This window comes from Phyllobates terribilis, unplaced genomic scaffold, assembly GCF_046119375.1.
Source record: "Phyllobates terribilis strain yellow unplaced genomic scaffold, ASM4611937v1 Scaffold_3__8_contigs__length_932513732, whole genome shotgun sequence".
NCBI classification, from domain to species: domain Eukaryota; kingdom Metazoa; phylum Chordata; class Amphibia; order Anura; family Dendrobatidae; genus Phyllobates; species Phyllobates terribilis.
Window position 1 is genome coordinate 687,823,009 of NW_027362763.1, and position 24,312 is coordinate 687,847,320.

General features: G+C 45.4%; 1 protein-coding gene and 2 long non-coding RNA genes across 4 annotated transcripts in view; 1 reads left to right on the forward strand and 2 right to left on the reverse strand.

Annotated features, from left to right (window-relative positions):
• The window catches only part of LOC141257389 (calpain-8-like), a 290,925-nt gene that overhangs the window by 34,413 nt on the left and 232,200 nt on the right, over positions 1-24,312 (reverse strand). For both annotated transcript variants that reach the window (XM_073671886.1, XM_073671885.1), the window contains 4 exons: positions 14,862-15,022; positions 5,367-5,581; positions 5,131-5,167; positions 4,797-4,847 (listed from right to left, as the gene is read on the reverse strand). In XM_073671886.1, the coding sequence (XP_073527987.1) occupies positions 4,797-4,847; positions 5,131-5,167; positions 5,367-5,581; positions 14,862-15,022 (464 nt within the window). The remainder of the gene's footprint in view (positions 1-4,796; positions 4,848-5,130; positions 5,168-5,366; positions 5,582-14,861; positions 15,023-24,312) is intronic.
• Positions 7,801-8,955, reverse strand: LOC141257393 (uncharacterized). The gene is made up of 4 exons (XR_012318060.1): positions 8,796-8,955; positions 8,647-8,725; positions 8,066-8,566; positions 7,801-7,973 (listed from the first exon to the last, which is right to left on the reverse strand). It is a non-coding gene; the product is annotated as an uncharacterized lncRNA (long non-coding RNA).
• On the forward strand, positions 11,649-12,427 carry LOC141257392 (uncharacterized). Its single transcript, XR_012318059.1, has 3 exons — positions 11,649-11,756; positions 11,848-12,216; positions 12,298-12,427. It is a non-coding gene; the product is annotated as an uncharacterized lncRNA (long non-coding RNA).

A 24,312-nucleotide genomic window follows, 5' to 3' on the forward strand; every position in this document is an offset into this window, starting at 1 on the left:
GCTTTCCTCACTGCCTTCCGGAGGGTCTTCGATGAACTCGGACGAAGGATTTCTACTGCCCCCTCATTGCTCCATCTCCGCCAAGGGAGTCTCACCGTGGGCCAGTATGCCATACGGTTCCGTACCCTTGCTTCTGAGCTTGCCTGGGACAACGAGGCCCTGGTGTCCACCTTCTGGGAGGGTCTTTCTGGTCAGATTAAGGACGAGTTAGCCGGCCGGGACATTCCTACCACCCTGGATGACTTGGTGTCACTAGCTACCCAGATTGACATCTGTTTCCTAGAACGTGCTAAGGAGACTACCCGGGAGAGAAGATTTCCCCATCTTGCTCCTGTTTTCCAAAAAACGGCTTCCCAAACAGCAAATCCCCGGGCACGCTCGCCCGAACCCATGCAGATCGACCAGACCAAGATGGTCAAGTCTCGCCAAGAATCACGCTAAGCCGAGGGGAGCTGTTTCTACTGTGGTAGTAAGGAGCACCTGATACGCTCCTGTCCGGTGAAGCCGGGAAACTCCAGTGTCTAGGACTGCTCGGAGAGGTCGTCCTGGGCAAGAGTAAATCTTCTCCGTTCTAGACTTTGTCCGTTTCTATCTCCTGTGGAGAGAACCGCTTCTTTGAAACCGCACATCTGGATTTCGGAGCCAGTGGGAATCTCATTTTCCAGTCCCTTGTAGAGAAGTATCAGATTCCTACCAAACCTCTGCCTGAACCATTGGCAGTCGCTTCCATGGATGGAAGACTCCTTCCGGTGACCATTTTGCTCGTCACAGAGCCCGTAACCCTGTAGGTGGGAATGCTGCACTCTGAGAGGATGTCCTTCCATGTGCTTTCCGGACTCTCTCACCCCCTTTTGCTAGGTCTACCCAGTCTACAGAGGCATGAACCCATTCTGAATTGGCAATCCGGTGAGGTGCTCCATTGGGGCAGGATTGCCATGAGACCTGCCTGGTTCCGGTTCGCCCGGCTCGACCTTCATCTACTCCGGCTAATTTACCAGGTCTACAGGCACCTTACTGGTCCTATGCTGATGTCTTCGACAAGAAGGAGGCAGAGACACTGCCACCTCATAGGCCATATGATTGCCCGATCGACCTGGTACCCGATGCCACTCCACCCCGTGGGCGTATTTACCCGTTGTCGTTGGCAGAAACCCGGGCCATGTCGGAGTACATCGAAGAAAATCTGGCTAGGGGATTCATCTGGAAATCTTCCTCCCTGGCTGGAGCAGGATTCTTCTTCGTAAAAAAAAAAAAAGACGGTTCACTACGCCCCTGTAGCGATTATAGAGGACTCAACCAAATTACTGTCAAAAACAAATACCCCCTGCCGCTCATCTCTGAGCTGTTCGACTGCCTTAAAGGCGCGAAGATCTTCACCAAGCTCGATCTTCGTGGGGCGTATAACTTGGTCCGGATCCGCCAAGGAGACGAGTGGAAGACAGCATTCAATACCCGGGACGGTCACTATGAATACCGTGTGATGCCCTTCGGTCTCTAATGCTCCCGCCGTCTTCCAAGAATTAGTTAATGACATCTTCCGTGACCTCTTATATTCTTAAGTAGTGGTGTACCTGGACGACATCTTGGTCTTCTCTCCGGATCTTCCTACACACCGGAGGAATGTTCGTCAGGTCCTGCTTAGGCTCAGGCAGAATCACCTATATGCAAAATTTGAGAAATGCCTCTTCAAGCAGACCTCTCTTCCGTTCCTGGTCTATATTATCTCTAAGACAGGTCTACGGATGGACCCCGAGAAGGTCTCTGCTGTCTTAAAGTGGCCTCGTCCGGAGGGGTTGAAGGCGATTCAGCGATTCCTGGGCTTCGCCAACTATTACTGTCTCTTTATCCCACATTTCTCTTCCCGGACTGCTCCCATCTCTGTGCTCACCCAAAAGGGGGCAAATCCTAAAGAATGGCCATTCGAAGCGGAGGAGGCCTTCCTCTCCTTAAAACAAGCCTTCTCTTCTGACCCTCGGCTGCACCGTCTGGATAGCAACAAACAGTTCTTTCTGGAGGTTGATGCGTCCTCTACCAGAGCCGGAGCGGTGCTCACCCAGAAATCTTCATCCGGGAGAATGGTAACCTGCGGCTTCTTCTCCAAGCTTTTCTCCCCGTCTGAGCGCAACTACTCCATAGGAGACCGAGAACTGCTAGCCATCAAATTGGCGCTGGAGGAGTGGAGTTAGCTGCTCGAGGGCACTCTGCACCCGGTGGTCATCTATACTGACCACAAAAACCTGGCATATCTACAGAATGCCCAAAGACTCAATCCGTGTCAGGCCCGGTGGTCTTTGTTCTTCGCCCGCTTCAACTTTATCCTACATTACCGCCCGGCAGACAAGAACATTAAGGCTGACGCCTTGTCCCGATAATTCCTGTCTTCCGATCAAGAGGAGGAGCCTATGCATATCATCTATCGCTCCAAAGTGATGAATGTGGCCCCCTTGGACCTGTCTCGTCTCCCACCTGGTAAGACGTTTGTAGCGGTTCCGGATCATAAGAAGGTTCTTCACTGGGGTCATTCATCCAAACAAGCCGGCCATGCTGGCCAGAAGAAGTCCTTCCTGCTCATTACCCGGCATTACTGGTGGCCTACCCTGCGCTAGGATGTGGTAGACTTCGTCACGGCCTGTTCGTCCTGTGCCCGCAACAAGGTTCCCAGACATCTTCCAGCCGGCCGTCTCCTGCGGCTTCCCGTACCTGCTGCCCCATGGCAACACATTGCTATGGACTTTATTACTGATCTTCCTGTTTCTGCCGGTTGTACGGGCATTTGGGTGGTCACTGACTGCTTTTCTAAAATGGCCCACTTCATCCTTCTGCCTGGTCTCCCATCTGCATTTGTACTGCCTAAGGACTTCATCCATCACATCTTTCGTTTCCACGGCCTACCCCTCCACATTGTGTCTGATCGGGGGGTCCAGTTCACTTCACGCTTCTGGAGAGCTATGTGTAAGCTGCTGGATGTCACCCTGGATTTCTCCTCTGCTTACCATCCGCAGTCCAATGGCCAAGTGGAACGTATTAACCAGATCCTTACCAGCTTCCTCCGGCACTTTGTCAACGCTCACCATACCGATTGGGTGGAACTCCTACCATGGGCCGAGTTCTCCTATAACAACCATGAGAGCGAATCTTCTTCCAAGTCCCAGTTCTTTGTGGTCTACGGTCAACATCCCCAGATTCCATTTCCCGTTTCCGCTTCAGTGGACAACCCAGCCGCGGAATCTCTGGTCAGCAAATTTTCCACTAATTGGGAGGACACTAGATCCGCACTTCTTCAATCCTCCGAGCGGATGAAGAGACATGCGGATAAGAGACGTCTGGATCCGCCTCAATTCCATCCGTGAGACAAGGTTTGGCTCTCCTCCAAACATGTTCATCTTAAAATACCCTCCTATAAGTTGGGTCCACGGTACATCGGTCAATTTGAAGTCCTCAAGCAAATCAATCCAGTAGCCAACAAGTTAAAACTCCCGGCCACCTTTCGGATTCCCAACTCCTTCCACGTATCTCTCCTCAAACCAGTTGTGCTTAATTTTTTTTCCGACAATCCAGGTACCTCCCCAGCTCCGGTCTCCGCTGAGGACGTCTATGTAGTAGAGAACATTCTGGCCACCAAGAGAGTAAGAGGAAAAACCTTTTTTCTGGTGGATTGGAAGGGGTTTGGCCCAGAGGAGAGAACTTGGGAACCCAGGGAGAACATCCACGCCTCGCTTCTCCTTAAAAAATTTCTTTCAGGCCTAAAAAAGAGGGGATGTAAAGGGGGGGGTATTGTAGTATCGGCGGTAAGAGGGACGGCGTCTCTGCCTGTCAGGGGGCAGAGACGCCGTCCCTCTTACCGCCGCGCTCCCCGCCTGGTGTCCTCCGGCGCTCCTGCTTCTGCTGCCGCCGGCACGCTCAGCTTCCCGGGCACTGTGCTTAGGGCGCATGCGTGCTCACTCCCTCCCTCTTAAAGGGGCCGCGCGTGCCATCCTAAGGAGTCCCCGGCCAATGGCCGAAGGACCTCTCGTATAAAAGGCACCTCCTCCAAAATGGAGGTGCCTGTACAAGGTTGTAGCTTTGTGTGTTAAACTCTGCTTCAGCCCTCAGGTCCCACTGCCAGCCTGACTACCAGTCCAGCCCGCCAGCCTGACTACTAGTCCAGCCCGCTAGCCTGACTACAAGTTCAGTCCACCAGCCTGACTAGCAGTCCTGTCCTGCAGCTTGTCTACCCTCCAGCCCAACAGTCTGTCTACAGTCCAGTCCGCCAGTCTGTCTATGGGCCTTGCCCGCCTGCTTACCTGGAAGCACCTGCCTGTTACCTGCAGTGCCTGCCAGCCTGCTTACCTGGAAACACCTGCCTGTTACCTGCCGTGCCTGCCAGCCCGCTTACCTGGAAGCACCTGCCTGTTACCTGCCGTACCTACCAGCCAGCCTATCTGGAGGCTCCTGCTTGTTACCTGCCGTCAGCCTGCCTGCCGTGCTCATCTGCTGTACCGGTCAGTCCCTGCCTTCTGATCCATGGGAGTCACCTGCTCTCATACAAGGTGGGTCCCAGAGTAGCACCTGGTCCCTCTGCTCGGTCCTTCCCTGGTCACGGAGTCGATTGAGCCACCGTACGGCCTTGGTCGGTCCAAGTTGATACCTAGTTACGCCCCTCTGGTCCCTCCTTGCACCGCAGCACAGAGGTTCCACCACCCGGATCCGTAACAATAGATAGATAGATAGATGATATATAGATAGATGATAGATAGATAGATAGATAGATAGATAGATAGATAGATAGATAGATAGATAGATAGATAGATAGATACCTCATCTTTCACAATGTCAAACGCAGAATCCGTCTCTGGAGTGATTTTAGGCTGGGAATTATTTAGAAAAAAAAATTATGTTAATTTCCCAACATGTAATATCACCAGCATATTCTGCAGCGCTGTCCACAGAGTATATTCAGTCTAGACGACCCATCAGCTCCCTGGAGGACTGTACTAGTAGATAATCCACTGGTGATTTCACACAGACTTCCTCCATTTCTATATAGCCATACAATATCTCCTATTTTCTTTCAAAATTTCAATGAGGTCACTTCTTTCTCATCACAGTTTGATGCATTAGGCCCAGAGCAACAAGAAATAACAATATTACCTGAAATATATCGGTCAGCGTGCTGCGTCCTGGTTCCCTAAATTGAAAAAAAAAAGTACAGCAGACGAATCAGCCATAAAATGCAAAGGTGTCCATGTGCCTTAATTCCTAATAAAGGAGATTTCCTCCCATCCATACAATAAGTCAAAAGTTACATCCGGAACAGGAAGTGCCGCAATGTAAGTCATCACAGATATTCCAAGGTAAGAGAAGTCTTTTCCGCATAAAGTACTCACTGTCCTCCGGTTGGTTTCTTAGTGAAAACACGAAGGTAAAATTGAGCTTCTTCTTCTGGAGTCTTGGCCGCTGGCACAATGACATAATCCCCCGGAAAAAGCTCAAGTCGTTGTACGGCCTCGCGGTATTTATTATCATAATTTGCTTCAGACGCCACAGATCGATTATTCAAAAAGAACTCCTTCCCTAGAGGCAATTCATCTGTACGGCTAAGCTGTAATTTAAAGACCAAATAGTGAATATACAGAAATAAAAATTCTTTCTCTACTGAATGACAGATGAGTAGGATTGTCCTCATTGCTTTGGATCGAGAGTGGCGACGGCAATAACTCTCGGCTATATTCAAACAGCGCAAATTGAGGAATTTTGATGCAGATTTTTCCCAAACTTTTTTGAAGCATTTTCGAAGAGGATTTTGGAGAACTCCTCCAGTTTGTTTCTTATGGAAATCCACTATAATGTTGCTATAAGGAATTTTAAGAAAAAAAAAGTTCAAGTCACTTCTTGAAGTCGTTTCTGATGGAATATACTTTAAAACTATTCACAGTTAAATGAAAGAGTTGTTGGAAACTCTTTCAGCCTTTTTTTTTAACCACTGCGAGAAAAGAAGAGGAATCTGCTTTAAAAATGCCTCAAAACAACTCTGTAAGAACATAGCCTTACTGTCAACGATCTCATTGGAGTCATATTAAACACACAACTTTCATTTATTCCCCATATACAATCACTCACTCGCTCATGTCACCTGCACTTTAAAAACATCTCCAGAATCCGACCTTTTCTCACCTTTGATACTGCAAAAACTCTTACTGTCGCTCTTATTCACTCTCGTCTGGACTACTGCAACTCTCTACTGATCGGTCTCCCTCTAAACAAACTCTCTCCTCCCCAATCCATTCTGAATGCAGCAGCCAGGGTCGTATTTCTGTCCAGCCGCTTCACCGACGCCTCTACCCCATGCCAGTCATTGCACTGGTTACCCATTCACCACAGAATACAACACAAACTCATCTCTCTCACCCACAAAGCTCTCCACAGTTCTGCACCGCCCTATATCTCATCCCTCATTTCTGTCTATCACCCCTCCCGTGCCCTCCATTCTGCAACTGATCTAAGACTAACATCCTCCTTAATCTGAACCTCACATCTCCGTCTCCAAGACTTCTCTCGTGCCGCACCAGTTTTCTGAAATGCACTGCCCCAAACGATCAGACTAATATCTAGCCCCCGCATGTTCAAACGTGCTTTAAAAACATCTGTTTAGACAAGCCTACCACCTCAACTCACCAACCTAACTCTCCCCTGTTCCCTCCTAAATGTTAATCTTAATCTGCTGCCTATTTATCTGTCTCCACATCTTCCATGCACAAAATAGCACACGGTAACTGCCCATAGACGGATACTGGCTGATGACCATGTTCTACCTATTGTGTCCCCCCATTTCCATATAGATTGTAAGCTTGCGAGCAGCCGGACCCTCACTCCTCCTGTAATTGTTGAAATGTGATACATTGTATTGTTTATATTGTCTGTACATGTCCCTACTTAACTGTAAAGCGTTGCGGAATATGTTGGCGCTATATAAATAAAAATTATTATTATTATTGATTCTACCTTGCTGGCTATATATTTCTACAACAGTGTCAACTAGAAGTAAAAATAAGTATTACATGTGGCCATTAGTAATAGAAGAAAGTCCAGCATCACCAGTTTCAAGAGTGAAAAAAGTAATAATTTTTTTGTTACATATGCGCAACAAGCTCAAAGGCAACATGTTTCACACATTCTCTTTTCATGCCTCGGGGCATTGCCTCAAGCTTGTTGCCCTTATGAAATAAAAAAGGATCACTTTTTTCACTTTTGCAACTAGTGATGTTAGACTTTTAGCACTGGATACAGTTATTCAAATACTGCCATGCACTGTGCACCCAGGGGAACAGAGGGAATAGTGTTGGTGAGCTGGCTCTCTTTTTAATTCTATATGTGTGGCCGTTTGACTAAACACGCAAGAAATACTGTATGGTAATTCAAAGATAGCATAGCCTTCAGTGCATTTCTTGTTGTCAATCAAGCGGAATCCCCTAAAAACCCTTAAAAGATACTAATAGACTTTGTACACATAGAGCATTTTTTACGCATGTTTTTGGTGCGTTTTTTGCTGCGTTATTTTAGTGCAAATGGAGTATAATCATATGTGTGCATATTCTACAGTACATATTTAATGAAAGTTAGTTTATTCACCAAAAATGATACAAAATGTATCCAAACCTGTTTGCTGCTTTTTTGCACTCTCTCATTGCTTTGTATGGGTAAAAAAAAAAAATGCAAAAACTCAGCAAAATGCTAAAAGAAATTACACTCTGCAGATTTATAAAAACACTGGTAAGAAGAAAAAATAAATAAATAAAAATTTCTGAAATCTCATACCTACAGTGGTGGCCCAAAGTATTGGCACCCCTGCAATTCTGTCAGATAATATTGAGTTTCTTCCTGAAAATGATTGCAATCACAAATTCTTTGGTATTATATTCTTCATTTAATTTGTCTTCAATGAAAAAACACAAAAATTGTCCTAAAGCCAAATTGGATATAATTCCACACCAAACCTAAAAAAGGGGGTGGACAAAAGTATTGGCACTGTTTGAAAAATCATGTGATGCTTCTCTAATTCGTGTAATTAACAGCACCTGTAACTTACCTGTGGCACCTAAACGGTGTTGGCAATAACTAAATCACACTTGCAGCCAGTTAACATGGATTAAAGTTGACTCAACCTCTGTCCTGAGTCCTTGTGTGTACCACATTGAGCATGGAGAAAAGAAAGAAGGTATTATATGTGTAAAAGGCGCTTATCAGGCTAACTACTACCAATGGCAGCGATAATTGTGGACAGGGAACCACTAATGTCCGTAGTAGATACACTACAATAAAATAACTGTTCTATAGTAAAAATCGCGCTATCGGTAGTGAAAAAGAGATCAGGAGAAGAGTACTATTATTTTATAAAAATAAGATTTATTTGTTTGGATGCTAGCAATAAAAACTTAATAAAATACAGGATTTAATACAGGATTTAAAAGACGAGTGTAGACGACAATATTTCGATTGGGGTAAAAGAACTAATGGTATACAAGGTGTAATAAATAGTAAAATCCAGCGGTTAATCTGGTGTGGTAAAATGCCTGTGGTGGCTTGGTACCTGGAAAGAAGAGGAGTTTGGTTAGGACTATTGTTCTCTAGTATTGGATATGCTTAGCTGGCTGTGGATCTGTTACTCACCAGGTATCAGTGTGCACTAGGGCTGTGGTCCCTCAGGATTCTTAGAGTGGGGCGTGGTCCTGAACGCTTTGTTATGCTCCTGGAGATTTAATGATATGGGGTTAGTGCTGTTAGCTCTGGGTAGGTAGATAGTGGGGTTAGCAACTTACCCACGGAGGAGCTGTTCTGCTTTTGGAGATTGCTTGTTAGCACTCCCTCAGTGGGGGGTGCAGCAGGAGGCTCTGGATTGTATCTCACTTTGTTGCAGAGATGTGACAGGGGGGCTTTTTGATTGCCAGTAGGCGTAGTAACGCTTGAGGATACTCAATGTCCTGTATATAGATATGGAGGAAGGGTTAGGAACTGAGGAATAATAAGTAAGGGTGAGAATCTATTATGCGTGCTAAGCGGGGTAGGTTGGTCTAGTGGATTAAGATCCACCCAAAGAAATAAATGGACACAAGTCCATCTATAATCTAAGCAAATATCAACTGACACAGAATGAAACTGCAGTCCTTAATAAAGGCCTAAAATATGCCCCAGCAACACAACTCGACAAATTCCAAGCGTATATAGGTATAAAAAAATTCATGCGACAACTGGCTATAAAGAAATACTATATGAAGAAGGAACACGCCCCAGAGACACTCTGCTCAGAGGAATCACCAAAATTCAGACACACTATACTTAAAAACAAATCTAACTTCCACCCTCTTCAAGAGTATTCAGAGGCCTTCAATACCTTTGAAAAAAACGTTACAGATGATATCCGCAGAATCAATAACAAACAATGCACCAAATACAAGAATAACCTCACCAAACTAGAAGTTCGCGCCATGAAACAATTACAAATAAATAATGAAATAATAATCCGACCAGCTGACAAAGGAGGTGGCATAGTTATTCTGGATCAAGAATACTATCACAAGGAATCACTTAGACTCTTGGGCGACTCTAGAACCTATCAGATCCTCCCCTCTAATCCAACCAACCATTACCAAAAGGAACTACGGAACCTAACCTTAAAAGGACTCCAAAATGGTTACATCAATAAAAATGAATTTGATTATGTTAATATTCAACACCCCAGACTAGCCGCCTTTTACCACTTACCAAAAATCCATAAAAACATTAATAACCCTCCAGGAAGACCCATCATCTCCGGTATTCAATGCCTGACATCAAATCTCTCCAGACTAGTAGATCACCACCTACAGGAGTTGGTCCCAACACTCCCATCCCATTTAAAAGATAGCAAACATGCTATCCGCATACTCAACAACACCCCATGGGATAACCACTATATCCTAGGAACCATGGATATAACGTCACTATACACAAACATCCAACATACCAAAGGATGTGAAGCCTCCCTCCATTTTCTCGAACAAATAATGCCTTCAGAACAAAGTACATTCATTATAGACTGCATGTCCTTCATCTTAACACATAATTACTTTCTCTACGAGGGGGACTACTACTCCCAGCAGTGGGGCACCGCCATGGGCACTAGGTTCGCACCCAGCTATGCCAACCTCTATGTTGGCAGGTGGGAATCCCTAGTCATTTATCCTGGAGGCAAACTACATGCGAACCTGGTCCTATGGCGGAGATTCATTGATGACATATTATTCATCTGGTCAGGCGACAAACCCTCCCTGGATCTATTTATACAGGAACTAAACAAAAATGAATTCTTTTTAGAATTCACATCTACCACTAGCTCCACTGCAATCAACTTTCTAGATCTCAATATTTATATCGAAAACAATTCCATTCAGACTCGTACATACCACAAACCCACTGATGCCAATGGCTATATTCCGCTAGACAGTTGCCATCTTCCAAACTGGCTACTTAATGTCCCCCGCAGCCAATACCTGCGCCTCCATAGGAACTGCTCCAAACAGGAAGACTTCAACAATGAGGCAGATTCACTCACGGAAAAATTCTTGGAAAAAGGATATAATGCTCAGTTTCTTAAAAATACTAAAGAAAAAATAGCTGCAATACCAAGACAAAACCTCTTAACTGATACAAACACCACAAAATCAACACGAACCAATCCCAATCCCAATATAATCATGCCCATCATTACCCCTTACTCCGCCAATACGCATATTTTTAAAAAAATTGTGGAAAAACACTGGCATACACTAAAGGACGACAAAATCATTGGCGATCAAATACCCAATAGGCCCAGGCTCATATTCAGGAAAGCACGGAACCTAGGATCACTCATAGCCCCCACCGTAAAAAATAATATCATCACAAAAAAAACAGTCACACCTTTTCAACAAAAAATTACAGGGTTCTTTCCATGCCAAAAATGCAAAATATGCAAAACCCTGAAACCAGCCAAATCACACACTGTCAATCACCGCAAAGAGTCATATCCCATCACAGACTTTGTCACATGTACCACTACGGGGGTTATCTATGGACTAATGTGCCCTTGCGAAAAAATGTATATAGGCCGGACTAAAAGAGCAATGGGCACTAGAATTAATGAACATCTGAGGAATATTAAAAATAAATACATGGGCCACCCCCTGTCAAAGCATTTTGCGGACAAACATAAAGGATCCATCAAAGGAATTAAAGTGATAGGCATACAAACAGTTCACAAACATTGGAGACAGGGTGATTTTATCAAACATATGTCAAGAAAAGAAAGCGAGTGGATTTTTAAATTAAACACCTTGAGACCATGGGGTCTTAACAGCGAAATTGAGCTATTTGCTTTCAACGACTGATAGTTACCATGACAACGCCACCAACAGCGGACCGTTGCCATGACGTCATTATAGACAGGTATATAAAGGACTCCACCTACTGGGCCAGACTATCCCTGATGAAGACAGCCGTCAGCTGTCGAAACGCGTTGGAATTGACTGACCCAGCAGAGAAGGCGCCCACAGGCATCCGTCCTCAATACACGCTGCACACCACGTGTCAGCGCGTCTCTCTGCCTCTCGCGCGCTTCCAAAGAACGCGCCCCCTCACCTTCTCCGCCCCTCCTCTCCTGCTCCACTTACCCGGAAGCCCGCGAGTAGCGGCGGTCACCGGCCGGGACCCCGCTCTCGCCCCGGGCCCCACAACTCCTTGACATCTCCGCAGGACTACGGACCGTAAGTACTCTGGGCCACGGACCCCACCGCTTATGACACACGCCACCACAAGGACCAAAATCACACATACTCACCTCTTTATTACCGACAGGATTCCAGGAACGCGGCCTGCCTGACTCCACACGAGTAGGGACCGTGCCTGAAAACCGGACTCCACAACCATAGACCTTGCCCGGATATCTACTACACAGCCTGCCACCAAAGCCTTCCACCTACTTGAATATACTTATCCAGACCAGGCCTCCTGCCACATTTGCAGCCGGTCCCCTGCTGCACCTCAGCGTCCAGGGACAAGACCCACTGCTACTTAGCCAGTAAATTACTCAGCCAGAGCCTCCTGCTGCACCTACCACTAGGCTGAACCCTCTTGCAGAACCTCCTGAACACCTTCCCTTGATTTAGGCCTTCAGCCACAGATAAAGAAGGTGACTGACCATTTCACACCTGGACCCTAAACAAGGTAATCAACCGGGCTTACTTGTATTGTGGCTTATTGTTTGTATACCTCAGCTCCTAACTCTCCCTCCCCATCTATATACAGGACATCAATTATCCTTGAGTGCCACAACGCCCCCTATCACCCGGCAACCAGTAGCCTCCTACTACATCTCTGCTCAGAGACAGATACAATCCAGAGCCTCCTGTTGCACCCCTGGATTACTGATAATCACACACAGGTAAACATCTAGGTTTACCACACTGTGGACTATTCCTGTATTCCTCAGTTCCTAACCCTTCCTCCATATCTATATACAGGACATTGAGTATCCTCAAGCGTTACTACGCCTACTGGCAATCAAAAAGCCCCCCTGTCACATCTCTGCAACAAAGTGAGATACAATCCAGAGCCTCCTGCTGCACCCCCCACTGAGGGAGTGCTAACAAGCAATCTCCAAAAGCAGAACAGCTCCTCCGTGGGTAAGTTGCTAACCCCACTATCTACCTACCCAGAGCTAACAGCACTAACCCCATATCATTAAATCTCCAGGAGCATAACAAAGCGTTCAGGACCACGCCCCACTCTAAGAATCCTGACGGACCACAGCCCTAGTGCACACTGATACCTGGTGAGTAACAGATCCACAGCCAGCTAAGCATATCCAATACTAGAGAACAATAGTCCTAACCAAACTCCTCTTCTTTCCAGGTACCAAGCCACCACAGGCATTTTACCACACCAGATTAACCGCTGGATTTTACTATTTATTACACCTTGTATACCATTAGTTCTTTTACCCCAATCGAAATATTGTTGTCTACACTCGTCTTTTAAATCCTGTATTAAATCCTGTATTTTATTAAGTTTTTATTGCTAGCATCCAAACAAATAAATCTTATTTTTATAAAATAATAGTACTCTTCTCCTGATCTCTTTTTCACTACCGATAGCGCGATTTTTACTATAGAACAGAGAAAAGAAAGAAGACCAAAGAACTGTCTGAGGACTTGAGAAACCAAATTGTGAGGAAGCATGAGCAATCTCAAGGCTACAAGTCCATTTCCAAAGACCTGAATGTTCCTGTGTCTTCCGTGCGCAGTGTCATCAAGAAGTTTAAAGCCCATGGCACTGTGGCTAACCTCCCTAGATGTGGACGGAAAAGAAAAATTGACGAGAGATTTCAACGCAAGATTGTGCAGATGGTGGATAAAGAACCTCGACTAACATCCAAACAAGTTCAAGCTGCCTTGCAGTCCGAGGGTACAACAGTGTCAACCCATACTATCCGTCGGCGTCTGAATGAAAAGGGACTGTATGGTAGGATACCCAGGAAGACCCCACTTCTTACCCCGAGACATAAAAAAGCCAGGCTGGAGTTTGCCAAAACTTACCTGAGAAAGCCTAAAACGTTTTGGAAAAATGTTCTCTGGTCAGATGAGACAAAAGTAGAGCTTTTTGGGAAAAAGCATCAACATAGAGTGTACAGGAAAAAAGAGGCATTCAAAGAAAAGAACACGGTCCCTACAGTCAAACATGGCGGAGGTTCCCTGATGTTTTGGGGTTGCTTTGCTGCCTCTGGCACTGGACTGCTCGACCGTGTGCATGGCATTATGAAGTCTGAAGACTACCAACAAATTTTGCAGCATAATGTAGGGCCCAGTGTGAGAAAGCTGGGTCTCCCTCAGAGGTCATGGGTCTTCCAGCAGGACAATGACCCAAAACACACTTCCAAAAGCACTATAAAACGGTTTGAGAGAAAGCACTGGAGACTTCTAAGGTGGCCAGCAATGAGTCCAGACCTGAATCCCATAGAACACCTGTGGAGAGATCTCAATATGGCAGTTTGGAGAAGGCACCCTTCAAATATCAGGGACCTGGAGCAGTTTGCCAAAGAAGAATGGTCTACAATTCCAGCAGAGCATTGTAAGAAACTCATTGATGGTTACCGGAAGCGGTTGTTCGCAGTTATTTTGGCTAAAGGTTGTGCAACCAAGTATTAGGCTGAGGGTGCCAATACTTTTGTCTGGCCCATTTTTGGAGTTTTGTGTGAAATGATCAATGATTTGATTTTTGCTTCATTCTCTTTTGTGTTTTTTCCTTGCAAGCAAATTAAATGAAGATAATAATATCAAAGAATTTGTGATTGCAATCATTTTCAGGAAGAAACTGAGTATTATCTGACAGAATTGCAGGGGTGCCAATACTTTTGGCCACCACTGTATGGCTGGTATTATAAATTGCAGCTTCTTATTTCCAGAAAAAAATGGCTGCAAAAAAACATTGCATGTGAGCATACTCTTAAAGTCAATGCTATCTGCTTGATTTTCCCATGCCATTCTCCACCTTCTTAGGCTTTGCAGGAAATATACCCCAACAAATACATTTTGTGTTCTTTCCTCAACACCCCTGCAAAAAAAGGGGAGACTTTCCAGACTCCCGATTTAGTTGGCAAATCTTTTAGGGCTGCCAACTATTCTTAAAGCAGCACTTCTGGACATTCTCTTCTACATGACGCTGAAATAATTTGATGGAAAAAATTAATCATGCAAATTCAGGGGGAAAGTTGGGTGGAGGGGACATGGAGGGGATGTGGAATGGCCTCTTGGAGCTCATCCCTCAAAGTTGACAAATTTGAGTATTAATTATGTTATTAAAGTAATAACAACCTTATATATATAGAAGCCGATTTTAATGTAAGCTCGAGCCCTAATTTTTATCTTCCTTCGATCCTTTTGGATAACAGACACAACGATAGAACACTTCTCACTGGCGTCACCATCTGGAGCTTGTAGTGTAATACGGTACTGAGGGTTGATCCAAAATGTGTCTATGAAAGAAAAACATAATTATTAGTGATGAGCGAGCATGCTTGCTACTGCTCGGTACTCGCCCGAGCATCTCACTGCTCGACATGCTCGGAGCTCACCGAGTATTTCCGGGGTTGCTCGGCGGGAGCTCGGGTCCCCTCTCTGCATGTTTGGCGCTCTGTCCAATGAACATGCAGGGATTGTCTGCTACACACTGTAATCCCACAGCAATGTTGCTTGTGGCATTACAGTGATTGGCTGACAGCACAGCATCATCAGGTCTATATCAGACTTGGCGCCGACATGCTCGTCACAGTCTACTCCAGAATCAGGCAGTGTAGGGAGAGGTACTGCTGAGCTAGGGAGAGATTTGCTTGTTTCTTAGTTAATGTAGATATACCACCATATATTATACAAAAATCCATCGCAACTAACAGTCCTTCTGAGGACTAATCCAGCTGCAGAAATATCAGTGCTAGGCAGGCAGGCAGTGTATGTGGCAGACTGCAGTGCATATAGCAAGAGGGTCCATTCCAGTTCTGTCTGCTGGTGCTTTTACAGATATTTCTAGAAATAGCCCCAGGTGTCAGGTGCTAGGAATATTTTTTTTTTATCTTAATCCTGATTATTTGCTTAAAAAGCAATCCAGAGAACACCTTTTTTCTGCTCCATCTGCTTGTTGGCACTGCAGAATACAGCCAGATCCTTTCCATACTACAGTGCTAAAAATCCAGCTATTTAAAACTGTGGTTTGTCCATCACATTCATCACATATAAGTGCGCTGAGAATTCTGCCATTTCTGGCCTCCATTGAAATTTTGTTGCAGTGTGTTAGCGAAGATATTGACACCAATTCGCTGTTAAAATAGTTACCTATAGGCCAGGTATTTAAAACTGTAGTTTTCCAACACACATATCACATATCACTGCGGTTCAAATCCAGCCATTTGTAGTGAATGTGGAAAATATTGTCCTCCGTTTACAATGGACAAGGCGCATGGCAAGGGACGGGGAAGTGAACATGATGGTGATGATGGTGCATGCACAGGACGTGGCTGAGGCCGTGGGCTAGCTAAAATTGTGCCACAACAAATACCCACATCTTCTCGCTCGACATTCCTGTCCCAATTAATAGGGGACCGCAGAACACCACTATTGAACACAGAGCAGTGTGAAAAGGTTATTGGTTGGATAGCAGATAATGCTTCCAGTCACTTAGCTACCACCACCACCACCCTGTCTTCCACACGGTCAAGTCTCAGTAGCCGTGAGTCTGGACAGCATATTCCTCACCCTGATCCTCCTTCCTTCCACCATGCTTAGTGCCCGGAGACAACTGATCCCATACTTGGACCCTCCAAAGAGCTGTTCACTTTTCCATTTATAGATTCGGGCCTCTCGCACTTCAAGCGGGGCAAGAGGAGATCACATGTAGTGATGACCAAATATTTGAGCAGCCACTGTCACACAAAGGCGACGGTGGGAAACTGTCACAAGAGGTGGACGATGATGAGACACAATTGCCAGAAAGTCAGAAGGAGGACCAGGGTGCGGAAGTGGAAGACTAGGTGGTGGAGGTGGATGATGTAGTAACTGACCCAACCTGGCAGGGGGACATACATAGCGAGGACAGCAGCACACAGGAGGAGGGAGGTGTTGCACCACAACAGGCTGGAAGAAGCAGTGTGGTGGTCACAGATGGAAGGCGGGCAACCGATCCCCGTAACATGAACACGACAGAAGTTGCCAGTGCAACTGTTAGGTCTTCCCGAGTCTGGTTGTTTTTTAAAGACTATGCCGATAACCCCAAAAAGGCCATTTGCACCACCTGCCAGGCCAGCATCAGCAGGGGTAGCAAAACTACCAGCCTGACCACCACCAGCATGATCAGGCACATGGCAGCAGAGCACCCGACTAAGTGGGCTGAGGAGCTAGTTTCATGCGCTATAGACGGTACTACCTACACAACTGTCATACCGTCGCATTCTCAAAATTTTGGGTGACAGTGATTACTGGTTGGTGACACTTCTAGACCCACACTACAAGGAGAACTTTCTACCTCTTATTCCCAAGGTGGACAGGTCTACTAAAATGGGGTAATACCAGAAGGCCCTTGTTCCGGAATTATTAGAAAAATTCCCATCTGAAAACGCTGGCGGCAGAGGTCACAGTTCATTGGACAACCAAAGGGGTACAGGCAAGAGAGACACAACTCCAATCCAGCAGAGGCAGGGGAACACTGTCAAAGTTCTGGGACAGTTTTCTCAGACCCTCCTATCTTACAGGCCCTGAGGTGCTGCGTACTCTCACAAGGAGTCCAAGGTTTGGGAAGATAGTGAGGAAGTACCTTGACCACCGTACCAACGTCCTCAGCAGATCGCCGGGGGGGGGAGTCTCCGGAAAAATGCTTGAATTTCTCATAGACTTACATTGGGCTCGTTGCTTGGTCTGAGCACCCGAGCATTCCAGTTTGCTCAACCCAAGCAGCGAGCACCCAAGCATTTATTTTAGTGCTCGCCCATCACTAATAATTATATGTATCATACATCAGTATTAATATATTAGTAAGATTAGCAGAATTTACTATCCGTATGATGCTTCCCTTTTTCATTTCATATCTGTTGTAAAGCTTAACCACTTTTAGCAATCCCATTTTATTATATTATGCTCAAGAAATAAAAAGTGATTCAACTTACAAATATATTACTGTATAACTATTTTGCTGTATTAGATATACAGCTCTTCTGCAATATTATATACTATCTAGTAGTATAAATGTAATTTTGTAAGTTCATATCATCATCTAATGATTGTTTTGAATACTAATGTTCTATTCAATTTGCTTGCCAGCCTTCCATTAATGACTGTTTATAATTATCTTTAGCTTCTAGTAGTGATGAGCAAGCACTAAAATGCTGGGTACTTGTTACTCAAGTCAAGCAAATCGTAATGCCCAGGTCCTCGACCTGAGTAGCGAGTATAATGGAAGTCAATGGGAAATTCAATCAATTTTCCAGTGGCCCCCACCCAACCCCTGAAGATCTGGAGGGGTCTAAAAATTGCTCACATTGATGGAAACAATGTTGAAATGGTTTGGGAACAGCATGGGGAAGTCTCCTGGAAGCAGCTGCTGCGAACAATGTTTTCATAGTATTACATCACTTTTACTGACTGATAATAAAACATACAAAACCAAAGATACAATGGATTTTAATGGAAAGAATGTTAAGAAACATTCTTTCCAGGATAATAACTTGTATATAAGGCAAAATAAATACAAGGAAAAAAATGCTCCCCCACACCTTGGGCTATGTTCACACATAGTGTTTTTACTGCATTTTTGCACATTTGCATTTCTTTCAACGGTGAAAGAAACATTCACCAGTAAATGTAATTTTAACATTTTAATAGCTTATTTGGCCATGAGTTGTGTGAGACATGATCAGATACATCCCATTTAATTTATGAAGAAGGGACTCTGAAAGTCCCTTTTTTTTCCGGGTCATTAGGCAGCCTTCACTATTTGTAGAGGGCCATCAGGCAGCACTTACTATTATTAGAGGGCCAGCAGTCGGCCCTTACTATTGTTAGAGGGCTAGCAGGTGGCTTTCACTATTGTCAGAGGGCCATTCGGCGGCCGTCACTCAAATTTTAGAGGGTTAGCAGCCGGCCCTCACAACAGTTTTAGAGGGCCAGCAGCCATCTTTCACTAGCATTTTTGAAGGGCCAGCAGCCGGCTATGCATTGCATAGCCGTATATTGCTCCTGCAATATGTGTCCATCTAAGGTGGTCAAATTTTCTTTTTCGTATATATTCTGTAAAGTTTGAAACATGGAGGGCTAGCAGGTGGCCTCCACTATTTTTTGAGGGCCAGCAGGACAGATAAGACCAAGAAAGAGCTTTTCTTTTAAAGCACATCATTCAACTGTATACTGTAAATGGAATGAGACCTACCAATAAAGGCACTAGGTGCCTTGACTGTGTGTAAAGCATAATGAAATAAGAAGATTCCCAAAGGATTTTGGGTTGCAATGTAGTGCCCAATGTTAGAAAGATTGGTTTGCATCCTAGGTCATGGGTTTTTCAGCAGGACAATGACCCCAAACATACTTCAAGAACCACCCAGAAATTGATAGAAACAAAGCACCGGAGAGTTCTGAAGTGGTAATTCCAATTCCAGTAGCGTAAAATCTCCCACCAGTACCTCTTACATGCAGATGCTACAGAGAAACTGTGAATGGACACATTAAATCAGTTAATTTTGTCTGCTTTGATGAATTTTTGAGTACTGTAAGGTGGCTAATGGTCTCATAGTCGATGGGAAGTATGTATCACAGAGATGGCTGTCCTCTGTGATGTAGAGTGTTTCTCTAGAGCACGTAAGCACTAAGGGGATTGTTTGGTGCACCTGGGATTGGGATTACGGGTAGCTTGGAGAGATGGGGGGTCCAGCTACCCACATACCTCACCTCTGGGTGTGGTTAACAGCCTATATAATGGAAGCTGTTGTTTGGCACATGGTCTGTGTGTCTGGAGGGAGAAGGCCTCCAGTGTTTGGTTGTCTCCAGACTGGGCCATGTACTGGATGCCTACCTGCCTGTGTGACCACAGCGCTGGCTAACCAGAGACTTACTCAAAGGACTGATTTCTTACTTTTTGCCTACACTAAAGGCTGTTTGTTTGCATTTTGTTTTTGACCGGTTTATGAAGCAAATAAACTGTTATGGACATTTAAAGGAACATGCCTCCTGCTGCCTCCCATCGCACTAAAGTGAGTGCAATCCCTACAGAACAGATCACCATAAAAATCACAAATATGTTAGAGATTTTGAACAAAAAATGATCAAGTTATAGACATTGTAAGAGATGAATGTGACCAGAATGAACACTCTTTTACAGCAGATGATTCCTAGCACCTGTCCCTATATTAAATGCAGCTAATTGCGGTATTAATAGTGAATAGAATAGAAATTTTTTATTGTTTGGTTGCAGCAGCAAGTATTATAAGGCAATAATCCCTGACTAGATGCCTGTAAAATGCTATCCCTAGTGAGATAGCTCATCCGTACACAAATTGCAGATAAGAGAAGTAATATAGTAATATTGTAGAATCTAGAATAGCTTTGGATCAGTCCTGAAAATAAGTTTTTTTTGTACGTAGCAACATCAAGGACTGTTATTTGATCAATCCTGCTGGGGAATATAGCGGAGAATTTCACATCTACTTAGCCTGATATGGAGGAGACCAGGATATTCTGTACTTACTTTACAAAGTCTACTGTCTCTGCTGTGAAGTCCTATAAGCAGTGTGAGAACTCCCTATGTGACTGTCTCGGGTGTGTCAGAAGTGACAGTCAGTCGCCCTGCAGTTGGTTGCAGGAGATTTCTACTTTTGTCATTACACACATCATCTTAGAGGCTGTCTCTAGGACCCAGCAGCTATCTTCCTCTGGCTAATTAACACCCTGCCTGGGTGTATAAACATCTGCTGTGTTTCAGAGGGAGGTGCCGGCGATATTCATTACTACTTATGAAGGCTTTGGCAAGAGCAGTACTTCATCCTCTCTGGAGCTTGTTTGGAGTTCATCTAAAGCTAAGCGATGTCCCCCTGTTTGTCCACCCCTCTTGTCTATAGTGTTTAGTGGAGATAGACTAGTTCTCATCTCCTCCCTTCCCTAGCCTTAGCCTTACACGAGGGAAAGACAGGACGAGTCATGCAGCGATTGGTGAAGAGCCAATACAGGGACGGTAGAGTAGACACGATGATGCTAGATCAACCTAGGAGGTCTCCACTTCCCCCCTTTCCCTAGAGTCTGGGCTCCCTTTCCCTCTTCCCTTTGTGTTGCACTAAGTCTTTCCCACACCTTGCGTGACATTATCGCTGGCCGAGCACATTTTGAAAAAAAAAAAAAAAAAACTGACACCCTTTTTTCCCTCTGTGTGTTTTTGGGCGTGGACCTTTTTTTTTTCCTTTCTCCATTGGTATGGGTACTGCTGAAGAGCTCACAGAGCAGTTCCCCTGTCTGTCCCTGGAGGTGAATGACCTCCGCTGTGAGGTTCAGCAGCATCTTCAGTGGCTACCGGTCGCTAATGTGGGGGTATCTGCAGGTAGGCCTGCCCAGCCTGAACCCAAGGTTGCCCTCCCAGACAGGTTTTCAGGAGGTAGGGACAAGTTTTTTGTATTTAAGGAGGCCTGCAAACTGTATTTTAAACTTCGTCCTTACTCCTCCGGAAATGAAGAGCAACGGGTTGGTATTGTGATCTCTCTACTGCAGGGAGATCATCAGTCGTGGGCGGTTTCTTTACCGCAGGACTCGGTTTGTCTCCAGTCTTTGGATGACTTTTTTGGGGCTCTGGCCCTCATCTATGATGACCCTGACCCACTCGCCTTGGCTGAGTCTAGGCTACGTCGCCTTCAGCAGGGGAATCAGTCAGTGGAAACGTACAGTTCTGAATTCTGTAGAAGGACAACGGATTCCAAATGGAATGACTCAGCCCTTAGAAGTCAATTTTGTGAGTGGCTTACTGAATGGTTGAAAGATGCCTTGGCAGTATATGAAACCCCTCTGTCCTTGGAGGCTGCCATGTCGTTGTCCATTGTCTTGATAGATGCCTTCGGGATAGACGGGTGAGACCACCTTCTCCGGGGCATTCTTGTCGGGGTTGTGTACCTCTGCTGGGAGAGCAGTCTGGGTTTGAGCCAGTACTGGTTGGCAGAACCCATGCAGTTAGGGGGTGTCTCTACATCATACATCTCCCTGGAGATTCGCAGGAAAAAAGGCGTATGCTTTTTTTGTGGGAAAAAGGGACATTATGTTGAGACCTGTCCTGCAATTCCTAAACAAGAGGAGACTCGATTAACTCTTGGTAGCCTGAAGTTGGATAAACAAGGGGTGCATTTGTTACCAACCTGCAGTCCCCGCTTTGACGTGTCAGCAGAGGTGGTACTAGAGAGCAAAATCGAGAAAATTTCTGTGTTTGTTGACAGTGGAGTCAGAGTCAGCATGGTTGATGCTGAGTTTGTGAAAACTCATGGTCTTGCTTGCTGTGCTTTAGCTAAACCTATTTCCATCTTTGCCAATGACTCTGCGCCACTTGCATAGAAAGCATTTACTCATATTGCACATAATGTAAAACTGAGGGTGGGGTCAGTTCATTGTGAAATAATTCCTTGCTATGTTATGGACAATCTTCCCACACCAATTGTTTGGTATTCCTTGGCTTGTTAAATATAATCTGTTGGTGGATTGGCAAACTGGGGAGATTATTGAATGGGGAGATTACTGACATGAGAACTGTGTAAATATTTCCCTTGCTACTGTCTCTTGCTACTGCTATTACCTGCTTTTATGTCTGGTTTTAAGGACGTTTTTTCTGAGAGGGAGTGTCGGGATTTGCCTCCTCATCGTGCTTATGACTGTCCTATTAACCTGATTCCTGGAGCTAAACTACTGAAATCCAGACTGTATAATCTTTATGGCTTTATGGCTCTGAGAGACAAGCCATGAAGGATTTCATTGCGGAAAGTCTGGAGAAGGGACATATCAGACACTCATCTTCGCCCGTGGTGGCAGAGTTCTTCTTTGTGAAGAAAAAAGATGGCGGTCTACGTCCCTGTTGAGATTTCCAGGAATTAAATCAAATTATCATCCGTGTTGCATACCCTCTTCCTATGATTCCTGATTTGCTCAGCCAGGATGTAGGAGCTAAAATATTCTCCAAGTTGGATTTAAGGGGAGCCTACAATCTGGTTAGAATCAGAGAAGAGAACTAATGGAAAACAGCTTTCAATACCCCGGAAGGACATTTCGAGAGTCTGGTTATGCTTTTTGGTTTGACCAATGAACCTGCAGTATCCCAGCATTTCATAAATTATACACTGCTCAAAAAAATAAAGGGAACACTTAAACAACAGAATATAACTCCAAGTGAATCAAACTTCTGTGAAATCAAACTGTCCACTTAGGAAGCAACACTGATTGACAATCAATTTCACATGCTATTGTGCAAATGGAATAGACAAATGATGGAAATTATTGGCAATTATCAAGACACCCTCAATAAAGGAGTAGTTCTGCCGGTGGGAACCATAGACCACATCTCAGTACCAATGCGTTTTGGCTGATGTTTTGGTCACTTTTGAATGTTGGTTGTGCATTCACACTCGTGGTAGCATGAGACGGACTCTACAACCCACAGAAGTTGCTCAGGTAGTGCAGCTCATCCAGGATGGCACATCAATGCGAGCTGTGGCAAGAAGGTTTGCTGTGTCTGTCAGCGTAGTGTCCAGAGGCTGGAGGTGCTACCAGGAGACAGGCCAGTACACCAGGAGATGTGAAGGGGGCTGTAGGAGGGCAACAACCCAGCAGCAGGACTGCTACCTCTGCCTTTATGCAAGGAGGAACAGGAGGAGCACTGCCAGAGCCCTGCAAAATGACCTCCAGCAGGCCACAAATGTGCATGTGTCTGCACAAATGGTTAGAAACTGACTCCATGAGAGTGGTATGAGGGCCCTACGTACACAGATAAGGGTTGTGCTCACAGCCCAACACCGTGCAGGAAGCTTGACATTTGCCACAGAATACCAGGATTGGCAAAGTCGTCACTCGCGCCCTGTGCTCTTCACAGATGAAAGCAGGTTCACACTGAGCACATGTGACAGACGTGACAGAGTCTGGAGACACTGTGAAAAGCGATCTGCTGCCTGCAACATCCTTCAGCATGACCAGTTTGGCAGTGGGTCAGTAATGGTGTGGGGTGGCATTTCTTTGGAGGGCCGCACAGCCCTCCATGTGCTCATCAGAGGTAGCCTTACTGCTATTAGGTACCGAGATCCTCAGACCCCTTGTGAGACTATATGCTGGTGCGGTTGGCCCTGGGTTCCTCCTAATGCAGGACAATGGCAGACCTCGTGTGCCTGGAGTGTGTCAGCAGTTCCTGCAAGATGAAGGCATTGAAGCTATGGACTCGCCCACCCGTTTCCCAGACCTGAATCCGATTGAGCACATCTGGGACATCATGTCTCAATCCGTCCACCAATGTCACGTTGCACCACAGACTGTCCAGGAGTTGGCAGATGCTTTCGTCCAGGTCTGGGAGGAGATCCCACAGGAGACCATCCGCAACCTCATCAGGAGCATGCCCAGGCATTGTAGGGAGGTCATACAGGCATGTGGAGGCCCACACACAATACTGAGCCTCATTTTGACTCGTTTTAAGGACATTACTTCAAAGTTGGATCAGCCTGTAGTGTGTCTTTCCACTTTAATTTTGGGGGTGACTCTAAATCCAGGCCTCCATTGGTTAATA